The sequence below is a fragment of the Pongo pygmaeus genome, chromosome 9, assembly GCF_028885625.2.
Source record: "Pongo pygmaeus isolate AG05252 chromosome 9, NHGRI_mPonPyg2-v2.0_pri, whole genome shotgun sequence".
Classification (NCBI taxonomy): domain Eukaryota; kingdom Metazoa; phylum Chordata; class Mammalia; order Primates; family Hominidae; genus Pongo; species Pongo pygmaeus.
The window spans coordinates 35,543,873-35,571,861 of NC_072382.2; the positions used below are offsets into that span (position 1 = coordinate 35,543,873).

The 27,989-nt window shown below is 46.1% G+C and overlaps 2 protein-coding genes across 11 annotated transcripts in view; one reads left to right on the forward strand and one right to left on the reverse strand.

Moving 5' to 3' along the window:
* On the forward strand, positions 1-27,819 carry PAX6 (paired box 6). 9 transcript variants are annotated; one of them, XM_054441491.2, is made up of 14 exons: positions 1-208; positions 308-495; positions 4,385-4,461; positions 4,847-4,907; positions 8,484-8,614; positions 9,402-9,443; positions 9,538-9,753; positions 10,458-10,623; positions 16,499-16,657; positions 17,143-17,225; positions 17,449-17,599; positions 17,698-17,813; positions 20,467-20,617; positions 21,320-22,324. In XM_054441491.2, exons 4-14 carry the CDS (start codon positions 4,898-4,900, stop codon positions 21,403-21,405), a joined length of 1,311 nt encoding a protein of 436 aa, XP_054297466.1. In that variant the 5' UTR covers positions 1-208; positions 308-495; positions 4,385-4,461; positions 4,847-4,897; the 3' UTR covers positions 21,406-22,324. The 9 variants fall into 9 exon arrangements, with proteins under 9 accessions (XP_054297466.1, XP_063527087.1, XP_054297467.1 ...); XM_063671017.1 differs by having other exon boundaries at positions 9,538-9,552; XM_054441492.2 differs by having other exon boundaries at positions 1-110.
* Positions 27,567-27,989, reverse strand: part of ELP4 (elongator acetyltransferase complex subunit 4) — a 276,336-nt gene continuing 275,913 nt past the window's right edge. For both annotated transcript variants that reach the window (XM_054441507.2, XM_054441506.2), the window contains exon 10: positions 27,567-27,956. In XM_054441507.2, the coding sequence (XP_054297482.1) occupies positions 27,825-27,956 (132 nt within the window). In that variant the 3' untranslated portion in view covers positions 27,567-27,824. The remainder of the gene's footprint in view (positions 27,957-27,989) is intronic.

Consider the following 27,989-nt stretch of genomic DNA (forward strand, 5'->3'; position numbering starts at 1 on the left):
GCATGTTGCGGAGTGATTAGTGGGTTTGAAAAGCGAACCGTGGCTCGGCCTCATTTCCCGCTCTGGTTCAGGCGCAGGAGGAAGTGTTTTGCTGGAGGATGATGACAGAGGTCAGGCTTCGCTAATGGGCCAGTGAGGAGCGGTGGAGGCGAGGCCGGGCGCCGGCACACACACATTAACACACTTGAGCCATCACCAATCAGCATAGGTGTGCTGGCTGCAGCCACTTCCCTCACCCACACTCTTTATCTCTCACTCTCCAGCCGCTGACAGCCCATTTTATTGTCAATCTCTGTCTCCTTCCCAGGAATCTGAGAATTGCTCTCACACACCAACCCTGCAACATCCGTGGAGAAAACTCTCAGCAGCAACTCCTTTAAAATACCGTCATTTCAAACCATTGTGGTCTTTAAGCAACAACAGCAGCACAAAAAACCCCAACCAAACAAAACTCTTGACAGAAGCTGTGACAACCAGAGAGGATGCCTCATAAAGGTGAGTCCGCTTCTTTCTTCTCGCTTTATTTTTATTGCAATATTCAGACAGGTCTCCCCCTTCCTCCCCCCTTCCTTCCTCTCCTCTCGCCGGTCCCCTCCCCCACTGCTACGCCGGGAGAGTTGGGCCGGAGAAGTTTCCACGCAGGAGCCCAAACTTTCTACTTCCAGCGAAAGCCCGCGTCGGAGGGTGACCGCCGGCGAGCGGGAGCGGCGCAGGGCTCGGGGCGGGCGGCCAGCTCAGCCCCAGCGCCAGCGCCAGCGCCAGCGCGGGCTGAGCTCGCGGGAAGAAGGGAGACTCCAGGCGCGACAGCAGCAGCGGCTCCTAGCCCCAGCTTCGCCCAATGCTCCCGACCCGCGGGAAAAGACGAAGAGGCTCTGTGGTGCCCAAGGCCCTGGAACGGCCTCAGAGAGCAACCGCTGCCGGCTGCTTTGTCCAGCCGGAGGCCCAGCGAGCGCGCAGAGAGCGGGCGCTCCAAGGAATCGCAGAGGGAGCGCCGAGGGAACCAGCTCGCCGCATCTCCGCTCGCCCGCCGGCCCTCGGGCTTTGTGCCGCACTGGGCTCCGGCGCAGAAGAGTCAGCCGGCACTCGAGCGCCGAGGGGGCATCGCGCCCGCCACCAGCCCGAGTGGAGTCAGTCGGCAAGGCAGCCGCACGCTGGAGGTAGAGGGAAGAGCGAGCTAGCGCGAGCCGGGAAGGAAGCCACCAGGCCAAGGCGGTGGAACGCGCGCTCCGAGGGGGTTCAGAGCCGAGCGGGAGGACTGTCAGATTCCATCCAGCCCCCGGGCTCTTGCCCCCAACTCCACTGGAGCGCTGAGCTCGGAACTTGAAAACTCTCTGCTCCCCAGGCTTCCCCCGACTCTCATCTCCCTCGCCCTGCGGAGGCTGGGGCTCTTCCCTGTCCTCCGGCCCTCTGCTCTTGGTGGGTATTTTTCCTTGTTTTCTTCTGATCCAGTCGCACCAGGTGTTGGGATTTCAGCAAGTTTTGAGGTGCAGAGGTGGTTTGCTTTTTTGTTTGTTTTACTCCGAATCCCCTTATGTTTTTCTTGGTAAGGCCTTGAAAATAAATCTATATGAAAGCATTGGCCTTCCCCCTCGTCTGATCACTTCCTCTCCCAGCTAATTAGTCGGAGTAATTTGAGAGCTTTCGATTCTGAGATCCCAGGAGGAAAAGTGTCTTTTCAAAGTTCATAAAGTTGTTGTCTCTTTCCTTGTGCGGATTTTCTCAGTCTCCCTGCGCCATAATAGCCCTGAATTTTAGCAAGTGTAATTGGGGGAAATGGAGTTGAATTTCAAGTGGAAATGCTTTCTTTTTCGAGTGCTAAAACCCGGCTCTTCATTCATGAGCGATTTCTAGAAAGTTTAAAAACAAAGTGAACGTGGTTTCTTTCTTTCTTCCTTTTTATTTTCCTTATACTCTCCCAAGCTCCCTAAGCCATTTTGGACGTTTAACTCGAACTTGGGAAGGTTTTAGAAGGGGCTGGGAGCAGAAAATGAAATGAAAGGCAAAGAGCTTGAAAGCCTGGCGAGTTTACTGAAGAGAAATAATAGTTGTTGCGGTTGACATTACATTTTTTATAGCCAGTGACCTTTGCAAACGTCTGAAGGCAGTTTGATTAGTTGTTATCTTATTTGGCCCTAGAGAGTAAAACTTTGTCATCTTAATTGCTAATTACTCTTTTGGCTGGGGGTGGGAGGACCGAGAGCTCTCCCCTTTACCCCAGTTAAAGAGTTTGGGGATGGAATTTGAGAATTAAGTAATTAAAATAACAACAGCATTTGAAAACTGAGGCTTGTGTTGAGGACAGAGAGGTGGGGGCAGTGGTCCAGAGGTCTTGTGGTCCAAGGCCGGGGCGACTCCAAAATGTCTGGAGACTCCTTCGTTCAGGATGTGGGTCTATGGCCCCAGCGAGGCCGTACAGAGCCTCGGGCTGAGCTGGGGGGCTCAGGCTGCAGTTGGGGGTCTGACCTCTCCGGTGCACAGGACTGCTTCCGGGTGTCGATGTGCCCCACTTCCCGGGTTGCTTCTGCACTTAGTGTTCACGTTTACTTAAGTAATTAGCTTCTTAGCGAGAGGGAAGTGGGAATGGAGCAGAACTGGAATTTGAAATACTACCACCTTCCCAGCTGCTTCGAAAACTAATCAACGAGGCCTCTCTGGGCTCAGCTACGGAATTTAAAAAAATGGTATCAAGAAGTTACAAGCCAGGATGGGAGCATTCTATTGTGATTGTGTACAGCGTGGGTTACAAAGTGGAGTTCTGGAAGTTTTACCCCTCCTAGGGGAATCCCATTCCCCATCTCCCCACCTACTACTCCTTTGCAGCTTCAGGGTCCTGCATTTGGTGGGGTGGGGTATTCTGCTTTGGAGTTGGAGATTTTGCCTGTCCAGGGCATGGCTATGGGTGCTGGGACTGAAATACAGGAAGGAAGCATTGGAGAGCCAACCTAGATAAAGGTAACTAGTAGCCCTCTGCTGTGGCCAGTATTTACCCAATGCTGAGAAAAAGTCTTCATTTTCTGTTCATTTTTATGGATTTAACCAAGTAGTTAAAAAAGTAGACCAGGAATGGCCTTGTAGAGTAAAATGTGCTTCTTGAAATTCTTTGCTTGCAGGCAGGCAGATCAATAATCACCATAGGTAAAACAGAAAAAATAATGCATTTAAAAAAAAACAGAGAGAAATGATGCTGTGACTGTTTTGTTATTTTACCTCTTTTTGGGGGGCAGACCTCTTGAATGGGCTCTTTATTGTAAGTCTCTCTTCCCAATTGAGCTCCCCACGGTGCCGTTGTATCTTTTTACAGCCCCTAACAACTCACACCAGTAACACAATTACCTCCAGATATTTACAACAAGAAATTACTTTTCTATTTTCTCCACTCGCCCAAAAGACTTTTTTTTGGGGGGGGGGAAGGCAGGGAGGTGTTCGTACAGGAGCAGCCTCGGGGAACCCTGCACTGGGTCAGGGCTTATGAAGCTAGAAGCGTCCCTCTGTTCCCTTTGTGAGTTGGTGGGTTGTTGGTACGTTTGGTTGGAAGCTGTGTTGCTGGTTAGGGAGACTTGGTTTTGCTCCTTGGGTTCGAGGAAAGCTGGAGAATAGAAGCCATTGTTTGCCGTCTGTCGGCTTTGTCGACCACGCTCACCCCCTCCTGTTCGTACTTTTTAAAGCAGTGAGGCGAGGTAGACAGGGTGTGTCACAGTACAGTTAAAGGGGTGAAGATCTAAATGCCAAAAGAGAAGTTAATCACAATAAGTGAGGTTTGGGATAAAAAGTTGGGCTTGCCCCTTTCAAAGTCCCAGAAAGCTGGGAGGTAGATGGAGAGGGGGCCATTGGGAAGTTTTTTTGGTGTAGGGAGAGGAGTAGAAGATAAAGGGGTAAGCAGAGTGTTGGGTTCTGGGGGTCTTGTGAAATTCCTTAAGGAAGGAGGGAGTATGGCCCTGCAGCCCTCCCAAACTGCTCCAGCCTATGCTCTCCGGCACCAGGAAGTTCCAAGGTTCCCTTCCCCTGGTCTCTAAACTTCAGGTATTCCTCTCCCCTCACACGCCCTCAACCTCAGCTCTTGGCCTCTACTCCTTACTCCACTGTTCCTCCTATTTCCCCCTTCCCCTTTTCCTGGTTCTTTATATTTTTGCAAAGTGGGATCTGAACTTGCTAGATTTTCCAATTCTCCCAAGCCAGACCAGAGCAGCCTCTTTTAAAGGATGGAGACTTCTGTGGGAGATGCCGCTGAAAATGTGGGTGTAATGCTGGGAATTAGAGTTTGATGACAGTTTGACTGAGCCCTAGATGCATGTGTTTTTCCTGAGAGTGAGGCTCAGAGAGCCCATGGACGTATGCTGTTGAACCACAGCTTGATATACCTTTCTCTCCTTCTGTTTTGTCTTAGGGGGAAGACTTTAACTAGGGGCGTGCAGATGTGTGAGGCCTTTTATTGTGAGAGTGGACAGACATCCGAGATTTCAGGCAAGTTCTGTGGTGGCTGCTTTGGGCTCAAAACCCACAAACAGTCAAAGCAAACTATTTCAGTATGCTTCTTCGCTATAGTTCAGATAGAAGAAAAAAATCAAAATTGAGGCATCGCTTCTACTGATTAAAGGGTTAACTGCTAAAGAATGTAGGGGAAACAGATTGGGGATATTCCAGTACTTTGTTTCAAGCCCCAAAGGGTAGATTTCGTATGCACTGCGGGGCAGAGCTGGGTGACCCTCAGATCGCCCCAAGCGGTTGAGTGGATCAATTCCTAAAGAACGGAGATTCTCCTGTCCTAGCCCCAGGTCCATCTCGGTTGGGAGTTCAGGCCTACCTGATGCAGCTGCCCGGGGATTAACTCCTATTTTCTTGCTAACAGAGCCCCATATTCGAGCCCCGTGGAATCCCGCGGCCCCCAGCCAGAGCCAGCATGCAGAACAGTAAGTGCCTCTGGTCTTCTTGGGACTTCGGGCTCGGGGTGCGCGGACCCGAGGGTCAGGGGAGGACACAGGGGCTCGCGACGCCCGCGCTGGCCCGGCCGCCGACCGACTGAGGCCCGGGGACCTGCGGCGGCTGCTCCCCCCTCCGCGCCCGGCAGCCCGGGAGGGGAGGGCGTTTGCTTGGCTCTTCTCGATACTGGAGAAGCAGGGTCTGGGCCCTTAAGAACAGCCCGCCCGAGTTTTCGAAGCTGCGGTAGAGAAACCCCATCCCCCCCAAATCCTGTAACTCACACCCCCTCCCCGCCCCTGCCCGGGCTCTGACCCCGGAGAGAGGGGCTGGGCTGAGCAGGGCGGGGCGAAGGCTTCTCCTAGTTGCGCGAGAAGGAGGCCCCTTTGGGCTTAGCCAAGACTGAAAGTCTCCACCAACCCGGCGGGGTTGGGGGCTTCTCTCCCCAAGTCACTCTCAAGGCAGCTCCTCCCCTCCTCATCCCATCTACGGGCCTAGAAGGGATGGGGAGAGGAGCCCCCAGGCCTGCAGCAGGGTAGGGGTTGTAAACTCGCTGTTACAGGGCGCAGGAGAGAGCACGGTTTACTGGGTCTGGTAAGGAGGTGCCCAGGAATTGGAAAATCCCTGCCCTGGCAACTGCAATTGCTTGGGTCCTGATAGTCCCGGGCCCAGAGCGCTTTTGATACTTATGGCTCTTGTACCTCCCTGCTTTCCTCTGCTCAGACCTCGTGGGGTCCCACCCACCTTCCTGTTCAGTTGGTGGGTGCTGGTACGTGGCAGGGCTAGTCTAGAGCTCCGACCTGGGAGCCTGGAGGCCCAGCGAAACCAGGCCCGGTTTGAGGTTACGGTTGAGGCACACGGCGTCAGGGCTCAACTGAACTCGAAGTGTGGAAAGGCCCAGGTCTTCTAGCAGCCTGCCCTGGCCGAACCACAAAGGCTTAAGAGGGTCCCCAGCACCTTATCCATCTGTTCTGGAAACGCCGGTCGCCCCCTGGTGCTTCCGGGGTTGGTAAGCGCGTAGCTGAGGAAGGGGCACAAAGGTGGCGAGCTTTGCGGGAGTAGTTGTGCAGAACCTGCCGGACCCCAGGGCTTGGCCGGTAGGCTCGCCTTCGGCGGCTGGGCTCTCCCCTTGGAGCTCAGACTTCCCAGCCGCAGGCTGTCTCTCGGGCGGGCCCCAGCCAGGGCGCGCAGCCCTGAGCGTTTGTCGCTGCGGCCCGGCTGGCAGGCCCCGAGGGGCGCGGGGTCGCGGGCCGGCCCGCAGGGCTTTGTGCCGCTCGTTCCCGGGTGTGCGCGAGGCGCGGAGCATCCAAATTGACACCATATGTTTTCCTATTAGTTGCTTCGCGGTCGAGTTCTAGGCGCATAATCATCGCCAGTGGGCGAAAGCGCCAGCAGTCCCTAGGGAAGGGACACAATGATTGAGGCTTAACCTCTGAAGGGGAATTTGGAGCTGCGCTTTCTCTCTGCCATTTCGATGCTGGGAGTGGCGCTCTGGCCCTGGCGTCTCCTGGGCGAGCACCAGCCGGCGGTAGCTGCAGAGGTGGCGGGCACGTTGTTATTTTTTGAAATGGGTGAGGAGGGAGGTCTAGATTTAGGCGGCCTCACGCGCCCGCCTTGGCATTAGCAGACTGGGAATTGCCGTGGCTATGCCCGAAGTTTGGAAAGTCTCTCTCGGTCTCTTTCTGGGACAGCCTTTCTTTTTCCGGGAAGCTCCCTGTGCCTAGAGGTGGGGCTCTGTAGCTGGAGGGGTAGATGGAACTTGCGAAGCAAAGGAAGGCAATAAAAGGAAGTTAGGAGAAACCGGAAACGTGGGCCAGGCCTTGCTCTGTTGGAGAAGCGGTGTCCCCGCAATGTCCCTGCTTGCGCTGGTCCCGGCTGGAGCCCAGATCCCCCAAACGCCTGTCACTTCTCATCGAGTTGAGGCTCCGGCCCCCACCCGCGCCTCGGTGAGGGCCCCCCCTCAGCCCCAAGCCTTCGGCTACCCTGAAAACGCGGCTCCCCTCGAAGGGGAAACGAGTGCAGTTCAATCTCGTCTGAATGATCTACAAATAGGGACGGAAAGGGTCGTTTTATCACGGTCCCGTTTGTCGTGACGATGCAATTTCCCGGAGCGGAGCACTGTCACAAAGTGACAAGGCTGCCACAAGCGCCCCGACTGATCTTTTCAATTAGCCTTCCATGCATGATCCGGAGCGACTTCCGCCTATTTCCAGAAATTAAGCTCAAACTTGACGTGCAGCTAGTTTTATTTTAAAGACAAATGTCAGAGAGGCTCATCATATTTTCCCCCCTCTTCTATATTTGGAGCTTATTTATTGCTAAGAAGCTCAGGCTCCTGGAGTCAATTTATCAGTAGGTTCCAAGGAGAGGAGAGGAGAGAGGAGAGAGGAGAGCTGAACAGGGAGCCACGTCTTTTCCTGGGAGGGCTGCTCTCTAAGTCGGGGCTGCAGGTTGGAGATTTTTAAGGAAGTGGAAATTGGCAATTGGCTTTGTGTGTCTGTGGTTTTTGGGGAGGGGGAACTACAAAGAGGGGCTAACTCCCTCTCCCTGTTCTCTAAGGTTGGACCACAGGGATGAGGTTGTGAGATACAAAGATAAAGGAGGGATGGGGAACACTATGATGTGGTCTTTTTCTTTTCTGTTTTTGATTTTTGCTAATATCTATCCTTGGCTAAGGGGAGGGCGGAGTTCAGCGGCGGAAATAAAGCGAGCAGTGGCTGGTGCGAACCGACTCCCGGCTCTAAGCCTTACTTGCGGTGGCCGGACTTGTCTGTGGCTGAAGCCGAGCCCGGGCTGTGACTCTCACGTCTGCACTGGAGGTGCGGAAACCTGGACTGGGGTTCGCCAGCCACAGACTGGCTACTCTGGTTCTTCTCTCCTCTTCCTTCTTCTATTCTAACCAAACAAAACCAAACTCGATGCTTGTGCCAGGCCTTGGCCAGTTCCGACGGTGATGGAAACATTTCTGGATTTTAGCGTCTAAGGGAGCACTCAAGGGCTGTAAGGTTTGATATCACTGTCCCAACACTGCAGAGACCTTGAAGGTTCATTGTGGGATCTGTAGAACCCATGGTTTGCGGTGACACTCAGAGGGGATCTTTGGGAGATTTATAGAGCCGGTTTTTAGAGCTTTGTGGGTTCAGAGGCTGGCTGCAGAGTTTATGAAAAGGGGCAGTGGGCTGGGGACACTGCTGGGGTTATGGCTGTAGGGAGGTTCATGTGTACTTGTTCCTTGGCATGTGTCTGACTCTGTGTTGCTGCTGCAGTCCAGTGGGCAGGGGCACGGTTGTTTGGGACTGGGCTGCCCGATATCTGGCATGGCCGGTGGTCCTGTTGTCGTTTATGTGATTGATAGCAGGGACCTGATCGCCGAGGTTGGCACAGGTTGGCAGGGAGATGAGGATGCATTGTGGTTGTCTCCTCCTCCTCTCCTTCTTCCTCTTCCCCTTCCTCTTCTCCTTCCTGTTCTTGTTCTCCCTCATCTTCCTCTTCCTTCTTCTCCCTCTTCTTCCTCTTCACTCTGCTCTCCTCTCTTCTTTTCCCCTTTCCTCTCCTCTCCCTTTCCTCAGGTCACAGCGGAGTGAATCAGCTCGGTGGTGTCTTTGTCAACGGGCGGCCACTGCCGGACTCCACCCGGCAGAAGATTGTAGAGCTAGCTCACAGCGGGGCCCGGCCGTGCGACATTTCCCGAATTCTGCAGGTGATCCTCCCGGCGCCGCCCCACTCGCCGCCCCCGCGGCCCTCCACTCTCAACGCCCTCTCTTCATTTCTTACTGTAAACGATGCTAATTATGGACCCCCCACCCTCACCCACCCCAGTCCCCAGTCCCCCACCCACTCCCCTGCCTTCCCACTTTCCCCTCTCCTTCCACCATCCTTCCCTATCTCTTTCAACCTGGGTCAGTTACATAAGATAACTCATCTGCTTCAGAAAAATATTGTGTGCGGATTTTTTTAAATCTTTCTCTTTTTATTTGGTAAAGACATTCATTGTGGGAACAGTTTATGAACTGTAATAAGCTGAGTTATATAAACCGGCATAATTTCATTCTGCTCTCCCCAGCCCATGTTTACCTCAGCTTTTGAGGTATTTGTTTATTCTTCATGTTTATGAATAATATATATTGATTTTAAAAGGCAAATGCTATTTACCCCTCCCTAACTCATATTTACTCAATTGGGTATTTTTTAAAGAAGGAGAAGAAGTAAAAAATCAGTTTATTTTTTACCTTTGCTCTTTAAAGGATGACACCACTTTAAGCAAGGTCAGGACAAAAACAAACTAATCTACTTCGTTTTGATGCATCTTCAGGCAATGTTTAAGAAAACAGTTTTTTTTTAAAAAAGCTTTTAAATTCGTTTTTTAGTTCAAATTGTTTGAAAGTATCATCATATTTGTAGTTTTTAGGGCTACAAATGTAATTTTAAGAAAAAAAGCTCTCTACAGTAAGTTCTCGTACCATTGAAGGTATATTTTTGTGTTATAGACCCATGCAGATGCAAAAGTCCAAGTGCTGGACAATCAAAACGTAAGCTTGTCATTGTTTAATGCATACTTAAACAATTTTATTTTTGTCTTGAAATTATTAATAATGTGGTTTTCTGTCCACTTCCCCTATGCAGGTGTCCAACGGATGTGTGAGTAAAATTCTGGGCAGGTATTACGAGACTGGCTCCATCAGACCCAGGGCAATCGGTGGTAGTAAACCGAGAGTAGCGACTCCAGAAGTTGTAAGCAAAATAGCCCAGTATAAGCGGGAGTGCCCGTCCATCTTTGCTTGGGAAATCCGAGACAGATTACTGTCCGAGGGGGTCTGTACCAACGATAACATACCAAGTGTAAGTTCATTGAGAACATCTGCCCTCCCTGCCCTAAGCCCAATGCTCTCTCCTCTTTACCTCCTCCCACCCACTTTCTCCACTGTCTCTTAGTCTGTGTCCTCTCCCTGCTCCACATTTGTCTCCTTTGTACCTGGGGGAACAGAGAGGAATGCCCTGACCTTTCTTTGACTGTCTGGAAAATGGGAGTCAAGTGTGGGGAGTCGTTCACTTCATTTGCATGCTGCAAAACAGAGGGCGGAGGCACCAGGGAAAGGCACTTGAATGAAGAAGAAAAATGAGAACCAGATTGTAACTTCGTCCCAATCCACCTGCCAGAACTTTCCTTCAGGTGTCACACATCCATTTCCATCCTAATATTAAACAATATGATGAAAGAAAGCTTTACACCAAGTCTAAATAGTTTTTATTTTCGGGCAGTCTTTTAACAAAGCAAAGCAACCGTGTGAGTTAGGTCACCAGAGACACCAAGCAATGGTGAAGGACCCCCTCCCCCCAATTCTCTATTCAACTAAACTTCCATGCCCAAAATGATAGCTATCATTTTTTCCACGGTGTATCTGCAAATCCACCCACTGTCCCGGGGTGGCTGGGAGCTTTTTAATGGGTTGAGAGTTGCTTTTTAAGGTGGTGGGTGAGCTGAGATGGGTGACTGTGTCTTCAGGAGACACTACCATTTGGTTTGATTTTGGTTTGATTTGCAGGTGTCATCAATAAACAGAGTTCTTCGCAACCTGGCTAGCGAAAAGCAACAGATGGGCGCAGACGGCATGTATGATAAACTAAGGATGTTGAACGGGCAGACCGGAAGCTGGGGCACCCGCCCTGGTTGGTATCCGGGGACTTCGGTGCCAGGGCAACCTACGCAAGGTAAAACCCAAGCAGCCATCCACGCAGCTCTCCATATGTGCATCCCATTGCTTGTCCCCTACTCTCCCAACCTTTTCCTCCCAGGGCTTCCATGCTTGAGGAATGTCATGGGTGAGACTGCATTTGAAGGCCTGGGACACATCGACCACATTGTATGTAGGTGGTGTTTGTTGAACCATCTTGTTGGCCTGGAAATGTGAGGGTTGTGTATGTCAGGAGTGGTATGAAGGTGGCTGGTGGGTGTGTGTGTGTGTCTGTGGGCAGCACTGTGTGCATAAGAGCGAGCTGCGTGGTGCACTATTCAAATTTGACATTAGAATGCAGGGAGAGTCCCCTTGTAGAAGTGTGACAAGTTAACGCACTGACAGACTGTGAGGTAAACATAATTGTATCGTGTTGCTTTTTGCTGTAATTGACAAATTATGTGACTATGAGTAGGGTGCACATGAAAGGGTGAGCAGGGAGAGGCAGGGCGAGTCGGGGATGGGGCATTGGAAGTGGTGGTCTCCCAACTAAAACCACCCCACTATCCTTGCCCCTCCCCCGTTCGCCCCTCTGGGCCCCACTTTCTCACTCTCTGTGGGTGGCGACTATGTGGAAGTGGTGAGGTGAAGATACTGTGAGCAGGACGGCTGGATGCCGGGAGCCGCTCTGGTCTGGGAGGAGAGATGGGACCTGGAACACCCCAGGTTCTGTGAGAACGGCTGGAGGAAGAGGAGGGGGCGGGAGGGTCAGTTGGCTCCCCTCCGCCCCCCTCCACACCCCGAGGTAGCTTGGTCAAGAATAGGAAACAGTTTACTCCGAAGATTAATCGGTATTTGTTGTCCTCGTGACAAGGAGATAATATGCGGGATAATGGGACGTGGCGTCTCACTCCCGGGAGCACAACGGAGCCTGGGGGCTCGGGGCCGGGGGTGGCGCGCGGGACTGCGAGGAGGCTGCCGGCGCGTCCGTGAGCTCTCGGACCGGCTCCGGATGCCCGGCGCCTCCATGGAGCCGGGCGAAGGAAGGGAAAATCGGTAACAGTATGCGAAATATCTGGTACAAAGGATGCTTCTGTCACTCGCAAGAATTTGTTATGGGAACAATCCTGTCGCTCTGTAATTGCTCATTAGAGAACGTTTTGTTTCTCATTAAGGCGACATGAATAAGCGTCTAGTTGAAGGAGACAGCTGTAGAAATGTTCCACAAGAGACCTCTGGACACGATTCGGCACCAATTGCCAATTAGACATGTCAGTTTTAAGAGCAGAAAACAATATAGGACGGACACTGGGAAGATAGGGAGCAAAGCGCTCGCTTCTTGTTTCCCAGCGCGGCCGCTCGGCCGGCGGAGGCCTCCTGACGCGCGGGGCCCGGGTTCCACTGGGCGACCCCGCCCGCACGGACCCGAACCCGCCGCCTCCGCGAGCGCGGAGGGCCCCCAGGCCCGCTCCCGCCTCTGGTGAGACTAGCGATTGACCCCACCGAGTGTAGGCAACCCCATCCCTGCCTGACTTTTGAAACCGTAGGATTCCCACTTGTAGACACTGGACACACCCAAGTGACACCCGAACTTCGCACTCATGAGCGTCCACCCCTCCGCCCCCAGCAATCTGAGGTCCTGGTGATCCCTCCCCTGACAAGAGTCTGACCCACTTAGTCCGAGAAGTCTTGGGGAGGGACGCAGGGCACGGTGGCCTAGGCCTGGGAGGGCTGAGCCCAGAGCCTCCACTCCGGGCTCTCCCCGGCGCATGGGCTCCCATAAGCTTGGGGCGCAGGAGACACCCCCCTCCCGCATCTTGGAGTTGGGCAGAAGACGAGGACAGCAGCTTCCACCAGAGGTGGCGTCCGATTCGGGCGGATTTTCGTCGCCGGCAGTCTGAGGGCGGGAAGTGAGAGTCAAACCGGCTAGGGTCCGCCTGTGATGGTTGGGGCCGGAGGTGGAGCTAGTCCAGGGGCTTTTCACTTTAACGCGCCTAGTTGCTAGAAAATTCTGGGTCAACTGACAATCACCAACCCCCCACCCTCAAGTGAGGTTTTTGGGGGGTGACTGTCACCTCAGGTACAGGACCTTCGCCCCTAGTTGCGTGGGGAGGACACGTGGGCCAAACGAAGCACAGAGTTGCCGGCGTGGGGGTAGCGGGCACTGGTGGCGAGCTTCGCTTCACGTTCCCGGGGAATCTTCAGACTTTTTGGTGCTAAGAGGGTCCCCCTCCCTCTCTAGCCCACTTTCCCAGCCCAGGAAGCCTTTCTTGGGTTTTAAAGAGTCCATTACTACAAAAGCATAAGGCGGGGGTTAGGTCTCAGAGGGAGACAAATATGGTTTCCATCTGATCAACGCCATGCGGCGGTGAATAAAATCGCGAGGACGTGGGCTGACAACAACAAGAGACAACTCTATCCAGCCCCAATTCTCCGGCGATTTCGTAGTTTTAGGGATCACGGAGACACTTTTTCTTATCTCCTCCCCTCACCCCACCCCCACCCCCCATAATACCCAGGCCCTCTGTAGGATTTAGTCAGCCTCTCTTTCAACAGATGCTACAATGTTTTGATCCGCGCTCCAGAGCTGAAAAGGTGCCGCAACCGGGTTGCTATCTTTTCTTGCTTGTTTTCCGCCTCACTGATTAAGACACTAAGAAACTAAGGAATGATTTTATTTCCCAGCAACTCTCTCTCTCTCTGTCTCTCTCTCTTTCTCTCTCTCTCTTTCTCTCTCTCCTCCTTCCAGGAAACAAATCCTATTCCCATCGTCAGATGGTCCTGGGGCTGGGAATAATGGGAGGCGCTTTCACTCGCCTTCTCACGGATTAGGCTGGAAGGTGAACGGCACCCACTGAAGGCCCCTGCTTTGCGCGGCTCCGAGGGGGCGCCTTTTGAAGAAGATATCTTAATTGTCCACCAGTTAGGTTTATCGTAGGCAGGGGGGAGTCGAGATCCAACTTCTAGTTTTATTTTGTTAAAAGCTTTAAGAGTGGAAGGCAAATCCACTAAAGTGGGGGAAAATGCACCCATTTTAAGTAAGAGCAGCCGCTAGGTCACCGCCTGGCTGCAAACAGTTGCCACTTCTAAAGTAACGAACTGTCCCCGTGCCGCTCTCCCCGTGGGGTAGAGAAGGGATCCTGCAGCGACAGGTTTCTTTTTGCTGGCCTGTAATTCCAATCCCCGCTTCCTATCTTTTTTTTTTTTCTTCCAGATTTAAAATTGAGCTCTACTGTCCCTGCTGACTTTTCTCTCTTAAGTGTCAGTTCTGGAGGCAGCACAGGGCCTGGTGGCGATCGCGTGCGTGCCTGTGTAAACCCGTGTGTATGTTTGTGTGAGACAGAACATGGATAAGAATGTGAATCTCCATGTTTCAAAATTAAGAAAATGTCAAAGAGGCAAATGAGAGCAGAGCATGCTATCGGCGGGGGTCTTCGGAGGCAGATTCGGGCAACTTTGTTTAATTGGCGAGATCGAATGTGCCAGAAAAGGGACCGAGATGGGGCCCCTAGGAAGGCAGGGGGCATGAGTGGCCATGGGGAGATGGGCTTTGTGTTCTCCTCAGTGCCCCCCACCCCATACCAGATGTGCACAGATTTTTGTCTGTTTTCCAAAAGCAATAACCCTCCGGCCTTTCTAGTTGGCCAAAAGGAGCTATTTCCAGTCTTCCTTCTTCACCAAACCCGAAAATAAAGCGAGGGGTGGGGGTGGTCGCTTCATTTCTTCCCTTGAAAAACGCTTTGAAAAGTCCCCGGAAACTTGGGGCAGTAAATTAGCACAGAAGCTTGTGCGCGCACACGTGAGCGGAGCGCGTCTCCCTCAGCTAAGTGGCCCTCCTCGACCCCCACCTTTCTGATGGACTGCAAAGACCCAGAGTCCAGCTGAGGCTCAGTTACCAATATTCTCTGTCCCTCATCCTCCTTTTCCTCTCTCTCCCACTCTTGTTCGGCCCTCGTGTCTCTTTTTCCTCTCAGCATTCTTTTCTGTCCTTTTTTTCTTATACCTTTCTGGCCTCTGTGTTTTTTGAGCCCTCTTTTTCCCTCCATCGCCCTCTGTCCTTCCCCCAACCCAGGCCCCCCAATCCTTCCCCCTTGCTTCCATCCCCACCGCTGGTTTCCATCCTGCCTCCCCTCCATCTCCACTGTGTAGGAACCCGGCCCTGGTCCCCGTCCACTCTCCCTGCCTCCCCCCATGCTGGGCCCTGGCCCCCCATCCACCCTCCATCCCCCCAGCCAAGCGCCCTAAATAGCACGGAGGCGCCCGCTCTTCGGACAGTGATTAATGATAGCAGAGCAGAGGGGTTAACACACTTCACTGAAAAGTCTGTTGACTGGGTTTCTTGTAACACAATGTGGCCCGCTGCACGCCTCAAGAGAATCCTTTTGTTGTCCGCGCTCATTGTAGCCTCAAAATTCTGCCCACGAAAGTTTGCCAACGCTCCTGCCCCAGGAGTTTAATAGTTTCCCTTACTCGCGGGGCATTGTGCAGCGCTGAAAAGCAGCCCCTCGCTATTCAAGTGTTGGTGGTCATCTCAATAGATCTCCAAGGGCCCATATGGTGGCCAGTGCCGATGAATCCGCCTGTTTAAATGGGGGAGAAAGTTGGGGTTTTAAAACATTTCAAAGTTCCTGAAAAGATCCCACTAGATCCTGTCACAATTCCCTGAACTCTTTGAAGGCGCAGCCTATTGTCTCCTGGTTATAAATAATATTCCTGGCCAAGTCGATTCCCACCAAGGCGCTCCGAGGGGCCCCTCCACCCCGCCTCTGGCCAAGTTTTGAGGATAGGGAGGTGGGTAGCCCATGTTGGTATCCCTTGGGGGTCATTTCAGGACCCCAGACCCAGGACCCAGCCTGTAGTGGCTCTGGAGGCCCAGTCAGGGTTTAGGTAATCCTGCTTCCCTTCACTGCGGCCTTAAAAGCAAGGTGCAAGCCGGGAGCCAGCTAGCCCAAGTGCACATCTTGCCCTCCAGGCAGCAAGGGAAAACAATAAAACTTTCCCCCTGTATAATGATAGAAATTACATTAAAAGTGGTGGAAATGCCCTAATTAAAAATGTACCACTTAAATGATATGCCAAAGATTCAGCTGCAGCATAGAATATTTAGCTAGTTAGTGAACTCTCTACTATTTCTTTTTTAAAATTACACGTTAAAAATTTAAAAGAAATCTTACTTTTCTCTGGTGCAACACATTACAAAGAATGGACAGTCCTTTTATCTAAATATAAAATTCCATTTTCAGCAATTATAGCCTGTTCTTGGTGATGATATAATTACAGCTGTGCTCGTAATAGGTGTCAAGGCGAAGCGCACTCATACAATAGTTGAATAAAACTGCAGAACAATGAGAGCACTTCTAAATTCACAACCTTTAAAATGAAATTGACTGTGCAGAATTCAAATAAAAACTAGATAAATATTTTTTTAAAAAGATTACAAGCTTGGTTTGGTTTCTTAATAGCATTTTCTACAAACCTATCAACATCTAATTGATTAGATAGGAATTACTGATTATAGATCAACTGAAATCTTGAACATCACTCTTCTATTTTCCCAACACAGCCATAGGTAAAGAGATTCTGTAGGGAGTGGAGTGAGGCATTTGGGGAGTTGGGGTTACTTATAAAATATCATTTTAATTGGAAACTTCAGTGCTTATTTTTTTCATTCAAGAAATGCCACTTAGTGTGTGTTATTATAAGTCTCATCTTGATAAAAACAAAGAAAATGGTGGTCAGGTAACTAACGTCACAAATGTTTTTTTTTAAAGGAAGGCTGACAGTTACCTTGGGAATGTTTTGGTGAGGCTGGCGGGATATAATGCTCTTGGAGTTTAAGACTACACCAGGCCCCTTTTGGAGGCTCCAAGTTATTCCAAATTTCTCTTACCATCCTATTCTTTTTGTTCCAGATGGCTGCCAGCAACAGGAAGGAGGGGGAGAGAATACCAACTCCATCAGTTCCAATGGAGAAGATTCAGATGAGGCTCAAATGCGACTTCAGCTGAAGCGGAAGCTGCAAAGAAATAGAACATCCTTTACCCAAGAGCAAATTGAGGCCCTGGAGAAAGGTGATAGAGTTTTTCAAAGTAGAGAAGAAGTAAATCAAAGTAAATGCCACATCTTCAGTACAAAGAGCTAAATTTAGCCAGGGCCCTTTGCATAGAGGAATGAAAAGATTTCCTTTTTTCTGTCTTTTTATTTCTCTGGGCATCTTTTCAGTGTGTGTGTGTGTGTGTGTGTGTGTGTGGTGTGTGTGTGTGTGTTTCTTCTTTTCATCTACCAGTAATTCAAAGACTAAATGACTGACTTATAAGGAAAAATGATGATTTGGCTATTTCAGGCAACAGAAAGGTCACTGAATGTCATTCCAAAGAAAATTTAACTTGGTTCTGGTGGGAAAGTTCTTCCAAGTACAGTCAACACTAGAAGCATTTTAAAGGGAATTGGTTGGAGGTAATGGGAGTGGAGAAGTGGGAACCAGTTTGATCCACAGTTTGGTCAACATATTTTGTGTAGTTCTGGCACAATATGGAAAATCAACTTACTCTTTCAGAGTTTGAGAGAACCCATTATCCAGATGTGTTTGCCCGAGAAAGACTAGCAGCCAAAATAGATCTACCTGAAGCAAGAATACAGGTACCAAGAGACTGTGCAGTTTTACACTTTGTGATTCATACCATTTGTCTTTCCTAGAGACAGAGGTACTTGTACAGAGCACTGTTTATTTATAGGACTAATAACAGGTTCAGTCTGCTAAATGCTCTGCTGTCATGGGTGTGGGGAGGGCAGCAGTGGAGGTGCCAAGGTGGGGCTGGACTCGACGTAGACACAGTGCTAACCTGTCCCACCTGATTTCCAGGTATGGTTTTCTAATCGAAGGGCCAAATGGAGAAGAGAAGAAAAACTGAGGAATCAGAGAAGACAGGCCAGCAACACACCTAGTCATATTCCTATCAGCAGTAGTTTCAGCACCAGTGTCTACCAACCAATTCCACAACCCACCACACCTGGTAATTTGAAATACTAACACTACGAATCAATGTCTTTAAACCTGTTTGCTCCAGGCTCTGACTCTCCCCCTGACTACTGTCATTTCTCTTGCCCTCAGTTTCCTCCTTCACATCTGGCTCCATGTTGGGCCGAACAGACACAGCCCTCACAAACACCTACAGCGCTCTGCCGCCTATGCCCAGCTTCACCATGGCAAATAACCTGCCTATGCAAGTAAGTGCAGCTGGTGGTGGCCTGCACAATCCAGGCCCCAGAGAAGTGAGGAGTGGCTCAAGGCCTGTGGACCTCATTGGCTGTGTCTGCACCCTTGAGAGCTTTTTGCACTACAGTGATTGGTTTGACCAGTCAAGTCGGAGACAGTCAATCCCATCACTTTTAAGTGATTGACTCATTAATTCATGCCCTAAAAAAATTAGTAATAAAAATCTGTCCAGTTTTGTCAAGTTGATCTGCCTTTTATTATACTGTTACCTTGATAATGTTGGGTGGTGGTGGGGCATGTTTTGGGTAGCAGGGAGCCTTGCACCAGAAAGTGGAAATAATGCTGGCACATTATCAGATAGCAGATTAGTAGTTTAAAATTTGGGTTTATATTAATGTGTTTGTATGCTAAATATACAATCTGTGCGTGCATTTGGGGCATTACTTTGGATATATGTGATAAACTAGTGAGAAAGAAAAAAAGGATCGGAAATGGGATTCATATTTACATGGTGAGATATACATAATATAATGAGAATGCTAGTTTTCTGTCTGTATCTACAATAAGAAAAGGCACAGCAGGTATTTGCCGGAAATTTAGTGTGTCTTTGCTGTGAATGGTGTGATGAGTTTGTGGCCCTCCTAGCTGCCTGGGAAGCTTGATGCTATTCACTTGGTATGACAGCCTGCCTCTCCTCTTAGTTCTGTCCCAAATATCTATTAGCCCCTACATTTAGAGGTCCTGCACTAGGTTCACCCTTTATGATGTAAGTTGGATAAGGCAGATGGTTTGTACTAGACCTTTGTTGCTGGATGGATTCTTGATAGGAAAAATGTCCATCTTCTGGTAGGCCTTTCCCGGTGGTTTTCCTAGAACTCCCGTTTGTGCAACAATTAGAGATATTAGATGGTACGATATTGGGCAGCATGAGCCTCTGCTGGAAACAGTTCTGGGGCTACACTGATTGTTTATTCTCCATTGAACATTTTTTGCTGGATTTCAAATCCAAATAACAGCAAAATAAATGTTTCACAGTCTTCAGACTAATACAGGAGCAGCTAGATAAGCAACTTCAGAGGAATTATTCATGTTTATTTTTATTGCATCTGGATATTATTGGCCATAGTACAATTGATGTAAATTAAGGGATTAACAGCCCATTAGTTGGTGTTGCTATAACTGCGTTGGAATTTTCCAGAAGTCAGGTTGCCTAGAGGAAGTCATTGCAGGAATTAGAAACAAATGCAAGCTGAAATTCTGGCAGGGCCCTCAAAGCCTGTTTGCCTCTTTGAACTTGATGATAGCATTCATCATCTGACTTTAATAAGGCCACAGAGTGTCTTGTTCAGTTTCATATATTGTAACAACATCCAGGTTTCTGTGAAGATAGATAGCAAAATGTGTATGTGAGAAAATAACAAGACGAACATGTAGATGCTGCAATTATATTAGGGCTGTTTCCACATACATACCGGTGTGGGGAATCAATCTATTTCAAACACTGACTTTAAAAAATTACATAATTTGTATAATTCAAAAAGTACATGCATTCATTAAGCATAAAGAAAATCAAAATGATCAATAACTTTACTCTTCAGAGAAAACTACTCTTTGAATTTTGGAGTGGGTGAGCCCATTTGTCTATCCCTTTATTCATTCTCTTGACCAAAATCATCATTTTACCAATGGTGGGTGTCTTCCTCTGAACCTTCTCTGATATGCTTCCCTCTCTGAGCATACGGATTTTGGAAATTAAACATTTCTCCAGTTTGCAGAGAAGAGAAATGATAGTATACTGTACTATCATCTGACCTGCTTGTTCCCGACACACTTCTTTTAATTCATCCCAAGTTTGCTGCCATGGCATAGTACCATGAGAGCTCATGAGGCGTTTTGTTAGGAGAAAGGTTTACCTCCTCAGTGCTGCCATTTCGAACAGTTCGAGGGTAGCAACAGTTTTCTAGTTATAAGTCAGTCTGGGCTTTTGGGTCTGTTAAGAAGTCATGGTTAATTCTCAGGATGGAGGTGGGTTACATTTACTAACTCAATCTGGGGTTTGGGTCTATTAGGAAGTCATGGTTAATTCTCAGGATGGGGGTGGTTATATTTACTAACACTTCTGATCACTTTAACTTGGGGTCATTACAGATCTGCTTCTTCAAAGAATCTTTAATCCCATGAGTGAAAGGTTCCCAAGGTCCCTGAACCATACTTTACTGAGAGCTCCTCCCACTGCTCTCTGTCCCAAAGCTTGAGATATGGGCTCTGGGGGTCACAGGGTTCCCAAATAAATCCAGATTTGCAGGGAGAGGGGATGTGTTTTGATGAAGGTCCTCATGCTATAGGTTCTTCAAAGATGCCAGCAGAGGTTAGAGACAAAAATCCTATTAATTTATGGATAGTGGCAACCATCTAGCTGGACAGTTGTCAGAACCTACAGTGCTTTAGAGACTTCATACATAGGCAACCTTCTTCTAGCTGTGGCCAGTGGAAGGACTAGCTCGCGGCCCAATCTTAGATTTATCATATGGAATTCCAGTACTTCACGTGAAGGCATCTTTAATGATCAGACTTGTTGGCAGAGTTCCTCGGGAGGAGGGAGCCTGGGGCTGTGGCTGTGTGATGTGTTCCTCAGTAACCACAGGTTTGCCTCTCTCCTCACAGCCCCCAGTCCCCAGCCAGACCTCCTCATACTCCTGCATGCTGCCCACCAGCCCTTCGGTGAATGGGCGGAGTTATGATACCTACACCCCCCCACATATGCAGACACACATGAACAGTCAGCCAATGGGCACCTCGGGCACCACTTCAACAGGTGAGCCACTGCTTTCTGCAGGCTGCACAGAGGTGGCCTGTACAGTTTCTTTTGCCAGGTGATCTCTCTTCACTAGAAGTTTACCCAAACAGAATCTCCTGGTCTTGTGGGAGGGCGTGTTTAACTCTTTGCTGTCCTTGTCCCTGGGGGATGGGGATTAAAAAGGGAAATTCGGTTAAGCTAATTAGTAACTTTACACCATATAGACAAAAACTAAAATTGTTTTTCCTGAATTTGGTCACCAAAGTTGTGTGTGAAGACAAGGCCTGAGACTGCAAGTTTTCTGAGGACAGATTATTAGACGAAGCTCAGTAGGGGGCCCACTGAGCTGTAGGTGCGTGCTTGTTGAAATGCTTCTTGCTCTCATAGCTCCTCTAGACCTTTTGCTGGAAATAAAAAGTGACACATTGGTTTTCCAGAGACAGCTTTATTGTAAAAGTTCCAAACATGCAAACAAACAGAGGATTTTTTTTCTTTTCTTTTGGATTGCGGTAAGGGGTACTTGGGATCCAATAGGTATATATAAACATGTTGTCTAGTTTCTGAAGGTGCTACTTTTATTTGTAACAATTGAAGTTTTTTTAATAGAGTAAAAAATGTTAGAAAGTATTAGTTTTTTTTTTTGTAAACCTATAAATTTGTATTCCATATCTGTTTCTCAAAGGGAATATCTACATGGCTATTTCTTTCATCCACTTCTAGGACTCATTTCCCCTGGTGTGTCAGTTCCAGTTCAAGTTCCTGGAAGTGAACCTGATATGTCTCAATACTGGCCAAGATTACAGTAAAAAAAAAAAAAAAAAAAAAAAAAAAGGAAAGGAAATATTGTATCAATTCAGTCAGTGACTATGGGGACACAACAGTTGAGCTTTCAGGAAAGAAAGAAAAATGGCTGTTAGAGGCGCTTCAGTTCTACAATTGTGTCCTGTATTGTACCACTGGGGAAGGAATGGACTTGAAACAAGGACCTTTGTATACAGAAGGCACGATATCAGTTGGAACAAATCTTCATTTTGGTATCCAAACTTTTATTCATTTTGGTGTATTATTTGTAAATGGGCATTTGTATGTTATAATGAAAAAAAGAACAATGTAGACTGGATGGATGTTTGATCTGTGTTGGTCATGAAGTTGTTTTTTTTTTTTTTTAAAAAAGAAAACCATGATCAACAAGCTTTGCCATGAATTTAAGAGTTTTATCAAGATATATCGAATACTTCTACCCATCTGTTCATAGTTTATGGACTGATGTTCCAAGTTTGTATCATTCCTTTGCATATAATTAAACCTGGAACAACATGCACTAGATTTATGTCAGAAATATCTGTTGGTTTTCCAAAGGTTGTTAACAGATGAAGTTTATGTGCAAAAAAGGGTAAGATATAAATTCAAGGAAGAGAAAAAGTTGATAGCTAAAAGGTAGAGTGTGTCTTCGATATAATCCAATTTGTTTTATGTCAAAATGTAAGTATTTGTCTTCCCTAGAAATCCTCAGAATGATTTCTATAATAAAGTTACTTTCATTTATATTTGACAAGAATACTCTATAGATGTTTTATACACATTTTCATGCAATCATACGTTTCTTTTTTGGCCAGCAAAAGTTAATTGTTCTTAGATATAGTTGTATTACTGTTCACGGTCCAATCATTTTGTGCATCTAGAGTTCATTCCTAATCAATTAAAAGTGCTTGCAAGAGTTTTAAACTTAAGTGTTTTGAAGTTGTTCACAACTACATATCAAAATTAACCATTGTTGATTGTAAAAAACCATGCCAAAGCCTTTGTATTTCCTTTATTATACAGTTTTCTTTTTAACCTTACAGTGTGGTGTTACAAATTTTATTTCTGTGTTAGATCAACATTCTAAACCAATGGTTACTTTCATACACACTCTGTTTTACATCCTGATGATCTTTAAAAAATAATCCTTATAGATACCATAAATCAAAAACGTGTTAGAAATAAATTCCACTTACAGCTGGGTGTAGATCTGTGCACATTTATACCCACAACATATATACAAAATGGTAACATTTCCCAGCTAGCCATTTAATTCAAAAGCTCAAAGTCTAGAAATAATTTAAAAATGCAACAAGCGATTAGCTAGGAATTGTTTTTTGAATTAGGACTGGCATTTTCAATCTGGGCAGATTTCCATTGTCAGCCTATTTCAACAATGATTTCACTGAAGTATATTCAAAAGTAGGTTTCTTAAAGGAGACTTTCTGAAAGCTGTTGCCTTTTTCAAATAGGCCCTCTCCCTTTTCTGTCTCCCTCCCTTTGCACAAGAGGCATCATTTCCCATTGAACCACTACAGCTGTTCCCATTTGAATCTTGCTTTCTGTGTGGTTGTGGATGGTTGGAGGGTGGAGGGGGGATGTTGCATGTCAAGGAATAATGAGCACAGACACATCAACAGACAACAACAAAGCAGACTGTGACTGGCCGGTGGGAATTAAAGGCCTTCAGTCATTGGCAGCTTAAGCCAAACATTCCCAAATCTATGAAGCAGGGCCCATTGTTGTTCAGTTGTTATTTGCAATGAAGCACAGATCTGATCATGTTTAAAGTGGAGGCACGCAGGGCAGGAGTGCTTGAGCCCAAGCAAAGGACGGAAAAAAATAAGCCTTTGTTGGGTAAAAAAGGCCTGTCTGAGACTTTTATTTGTTCTGTGCAACATATAAGTCAATACAGATAAGTCTTCCTCTGCAGACTTCAGTAAAAAGCCTGGGGGTTCTGGCAGTCTAGATTAAAATGCTTGCACATGCAGAAACCTCTGGGGACAAAGACACACTTCCACTGAATTATACTCTGCTTTAAAAAAATCCCCAAAAGCAAATGATCAGAAATGTAGAAATTAATGGAAGGATTTAAACATGAACTTCTTGTTCAATATCTACTGTTTTTTAGTTAAGGAATTACTTGTGAACAGATAATTGAGATTCATTGCTCTGGCATGAAATATACTAATAATTTTATTCCACCAGAGTTGCTGCACATTTGGAGACACCTTCTTAAGTTGCAGTTTTTGTATGTGTGCATGTAGTTTTGTTCAGTGTCAGCCTGCACTGCACAGCGGCACATTTCTGCAGGGGAGTGCGCACACATATGCACTGTTGGTACAATTGCCGGTGCAGACATTTCTACCTCCTGACATTTTGCAGCCTACATTCCCTGAGGGCCGTGTGCTGAGGGAACTGTCAGAGAAGGGCTATGTGGGAGTGCATGCCACAGCTGCTGGCTGGCTTACTTCTTCCTTCTCGCTGGCTGTAATTTCCACCACGGTCAGGCAGCCAGTTCCGGCCCACGGTTCTGTTGTGTAGAGAGCAGAGACTTTGGAGACCTGGGTGTGGCACGCCAGGTGCAAGAGGTGGGAATGGGAGAAAAGGAGTGATGTGGGAGCAGAGGGTCTGTATGTGTGCACCTGGGCACGTATATGTGTGCTCTGAAGGTCAGGATTACCACGGCAAAGTGGCACAGTCTGGTATAGTCTGAAGAAGCGGCTGCTCAGCTGCAGAAGCTCTCTGGTCCAACAGGATGGGAATGGCTGCCTTGCCTTCTGCCCACACCCTAGGGACATGAGCTGTCCTTCCAAACAGAGCTCCAGGCACTCTCTTGGGGACAGCATGGCAGGCACTGTGTGGTAGCAGTGCCTGGGAGTTGGCCTTTTACTCATTGTTGAAATTATTTTTATTATTTATTTAATGATACATATATTTATATATTTATCAATGGGGTATCTGCAGGGATGTTTTGACACCATCTTCCAGGATGGAGATTATTTGTGAAGACTTCAGTAGAATCCCAGGACTAAACGTCTAAAATTTTTCTCCAAACTTGACTGACTTGGGAAAACCAGGTGAATAGAATAAGAGCTGAATGTTTTAAGTAATAAATGTTCAAACTGCTCTAAGTAAAAAAATGCATTTTACTGCAATTAATTTCTAGAATATTTTTTCCCCAAAGCTATGCCTCCTAACCCTTAAATGGTAAACAACTGGTTTCTTGCTACAGCTCACTGCCATTTCTTCTTTTTATCATCACTAGGTTTCCTAAGATTCACTCATACAGTATTATTTGAAGATTCAGCTTTGTTCTGTGAATGTCATGTTAGGACTTTGTCTATATTCTTTTGCTTATTTCTTTTTACTCTGGGCCTCTCATATTAGTAAGATTTTAAAAAGCCTTTTCTTCTCTGTATGTTTGGCTCACCAAGGCCAAATATATATTCTTCTCTTTTTCATTTCTCAAGAATAAAACTCATCTGCTTTTTTGTTTTTCTGTGTTTTGGCTTGGTACTGAATGACTCAACTGCTCAGTTTTAAAGTTCAAAGTGTAAGTACTTAGGGTTAGTACTGCTTATTTCAATAATGTTGGTGGTGACTATCTTTGGAAAGCAGTAGCATGCTGTCTTAGAAATGACATTAATAATGGGCTTAAACAAATGAATAGGGGGGTCCCCCCACTCTCCTTTTGTATGCCTATGTGTGTCTGATTTGTTAAAAGATGGACAGGGAATTGATTGCAGAGTGTCGTTTCCTTCTAAAGTACTTTTATTTTGTCTACCGTTAGTATTTAAAGATCCTGGAGGTGGACATAAGGAATAAATGGAAGAGAAAAGTAGATATTGTATGGTGGCTACTAAAAGGAAATTCAAAAAGTCTTAGAACCCGAGCACCTGAGCAAACTGCAGTAGTCAAAATATTTATCGCATGTTAAAGAAAGGCAAATCTAGCGTAAGAAATGAATACCATATAGGGTTTTGAAGTTCATATACTAGAAACACTTAAAAGATATCATTTCAGATACTATGTTTGGCATTGTTCTTAAGTATTTATATCTTTGAGTCAAGCTGATAATTAAAAAAAATCTGTTAATGGAGTGTATATTTCATTATGTATCAAAATGGTGTCTATACCTAAGGTAGCATTATTGAAGAGAGATATGTTTATGTAGTAAGTTATTAACATAATGAGTAACAAATAATGTTTCCAGAAGAAAGGAAAACACATTTTCAGAGTGGGTTTTTATCAGAGGAAGACAAAAATACACACCTCTCTCCAGTAGCTTATTTTTACAAAGCCAGCCCAGTGAATTAGAAAAACAAAGCACTTGGATATGAATTTTGGAAAGCCCAGGTACTCTTATTATTCAAAATGCACTTTTACTGAGTTTGAAAAGTTTCTTTTATATTTAAAATAAGGGTTCAAATATGCATATTCAATTTTTATGGTATTTATCTATTTGCAAAGCATATATTAACTAGTAATTGGCTGTTAATTTTATAGACATGGTAGCCAGGGAAGTAAATCAATGACCTATTAAGTATTTTGACAAGCAATTTACATATCTGATGACCTCATATCTCTTTTTCAGCGAGTCAAATGCTATGTAATTGTTCCACTGTGTGTTGTATAAAATGAATCAACACAGTAAGAAAAAGGTTAGAGTTATTAAAATAATAACCTGACTAAAATACTCATTTGAATTTATTCAGAATGTTCATAATGCTTTCAGAGGACATAGCAGAGCTTTTGTGGAGTATCCGCACAACATTATTTATTATCTATGGACTAAATCAATTTTTTGAAGTTGCTTTAAAATTTAAAAGCACCTTTGCTTAATATAAAGCCCTTTAATTTTAACTGACAGATGAATTCTGAAACTTTATTTTGAAAAGAAAATGGGGAAGAATCTGTGTCTTTAGAATTAAAAGAAATGAAAAAAAAAAACCAGACATTCTAAAAAAATAGAATAAGAAACCTGATTTTTAGTACTAATGAAATAGCGGGTGACAAAATAGTTGTCTTTTTGATTTTGATCACAAAAAATAAACTGGTAGTGACAGGATATGATGGAGAGATTTGACATCCTGGCAAATCACTGTCATTGATTCAATTATTCTAATTCTGAATAAAAGATGTATACAGTATGTGTTTATGCTACAGTGGGTTTTTTTAAGTGACTGACATTCATCATATTGGTTAGACAGTTTTAAAAACCTAGTCTTTGTTTTCTACAATGTTGTCAAGAACAAATAAAGTATAATTTGTGGTATATTAAAAGCAAGCTGCTTAAAAATGCTAGTTATAACTGCTTCAAAATATTAAATACATTTGAAAATGTATTTTGGAAATTCAGTTTCTCCCAATGGATGTTAAACACCTTTTAAAAAATCAAGACTCTTAAATATGCAAGTTACTTTTCAACTTTCATTTTTTATCTATTACCTGTGAAAAGCTTTGAGAATATAGAATTATAATTAAAACACCTAGTGTTTCATATGACAACTGGTTCAATATGCTATACCCCCCCAAAGACATGTTTACATGGTTAGAAATTTACACACTCAACCAATGTTCATAATTAACAAAAGGTTTATGTGATGCAATGTAAATCTGAGTTAGTTTCATTTTTTCACTTTGTCTCAGACCTATGTTCTGCAAAATCTCTCAACAAGCTTCAGTATATGTTTTTCTCCTGGTATCCTAGCATTAATGTAGCTGTCAGTTTGAATTTCAATCCTGAATGATGCCTGTTGACATAATTTCATAGTACTGACTTCAACTGTTTAGGATTACTAAACTAAAGACCATCCACTTCTTTCTTCTATGTTTCCTATCACTCAAGTTCTTTATATTTAATAACTACTATGGTAGACTAATTATCTCTAGTGGAGTCTAAATCCCAAAATATTATTTTGTCTTTATCAATTTAATAACTGGATACATAAATGCAAATTTATTTTATATATTAGTAAACACATTTTCATTAAAAAAACTTAGCATTTTTGGTGGCAAGTGACTGTTTCTGTAATAAAGAGAAAGTATGTTTTCATATACAATCTTCAATTTCATCATGTTTTGTATGCTACCTGCTGTGACATGCACTTTACCATGACACTAAAAGCCTTAGTACACACACGAATGACCACTGTCAGGCATCTTGAGATTTTGACATTTTTTGGTGTTTATTTAAAAACAAAATTATTTTCTTCTATAGCATGAAGAAAAAATTTAAAAGTATTTCTGCTGTGCTATTTCTGTAAAAAGTTAAAAAATGAGAAATGGCAGCTCCATTTTATAATCATGTGTTTTTCAAGGAGCGGAGGGTCAAATTGTTAAGAAAAATATTTACATAAGCTATTAGCAATCATAATTAGAGTGTCACAGAATTCTGCATGCAGCGACTAAGGAGGAATCCCTAGAAGTCCAGGTGCTTCTTGCCTCCGGCCATCATGCCACAGCCTGGGCCCAGCCGCTTGGCGGATTCTGCCAGATCCATTTTGCTTGAGCGGCTCACTGTGTCTGACAAGTCTGGAGGCAAATGCAGTCGCTATGGCAGAAGATTTCAGGAGAAGAAAAAAAG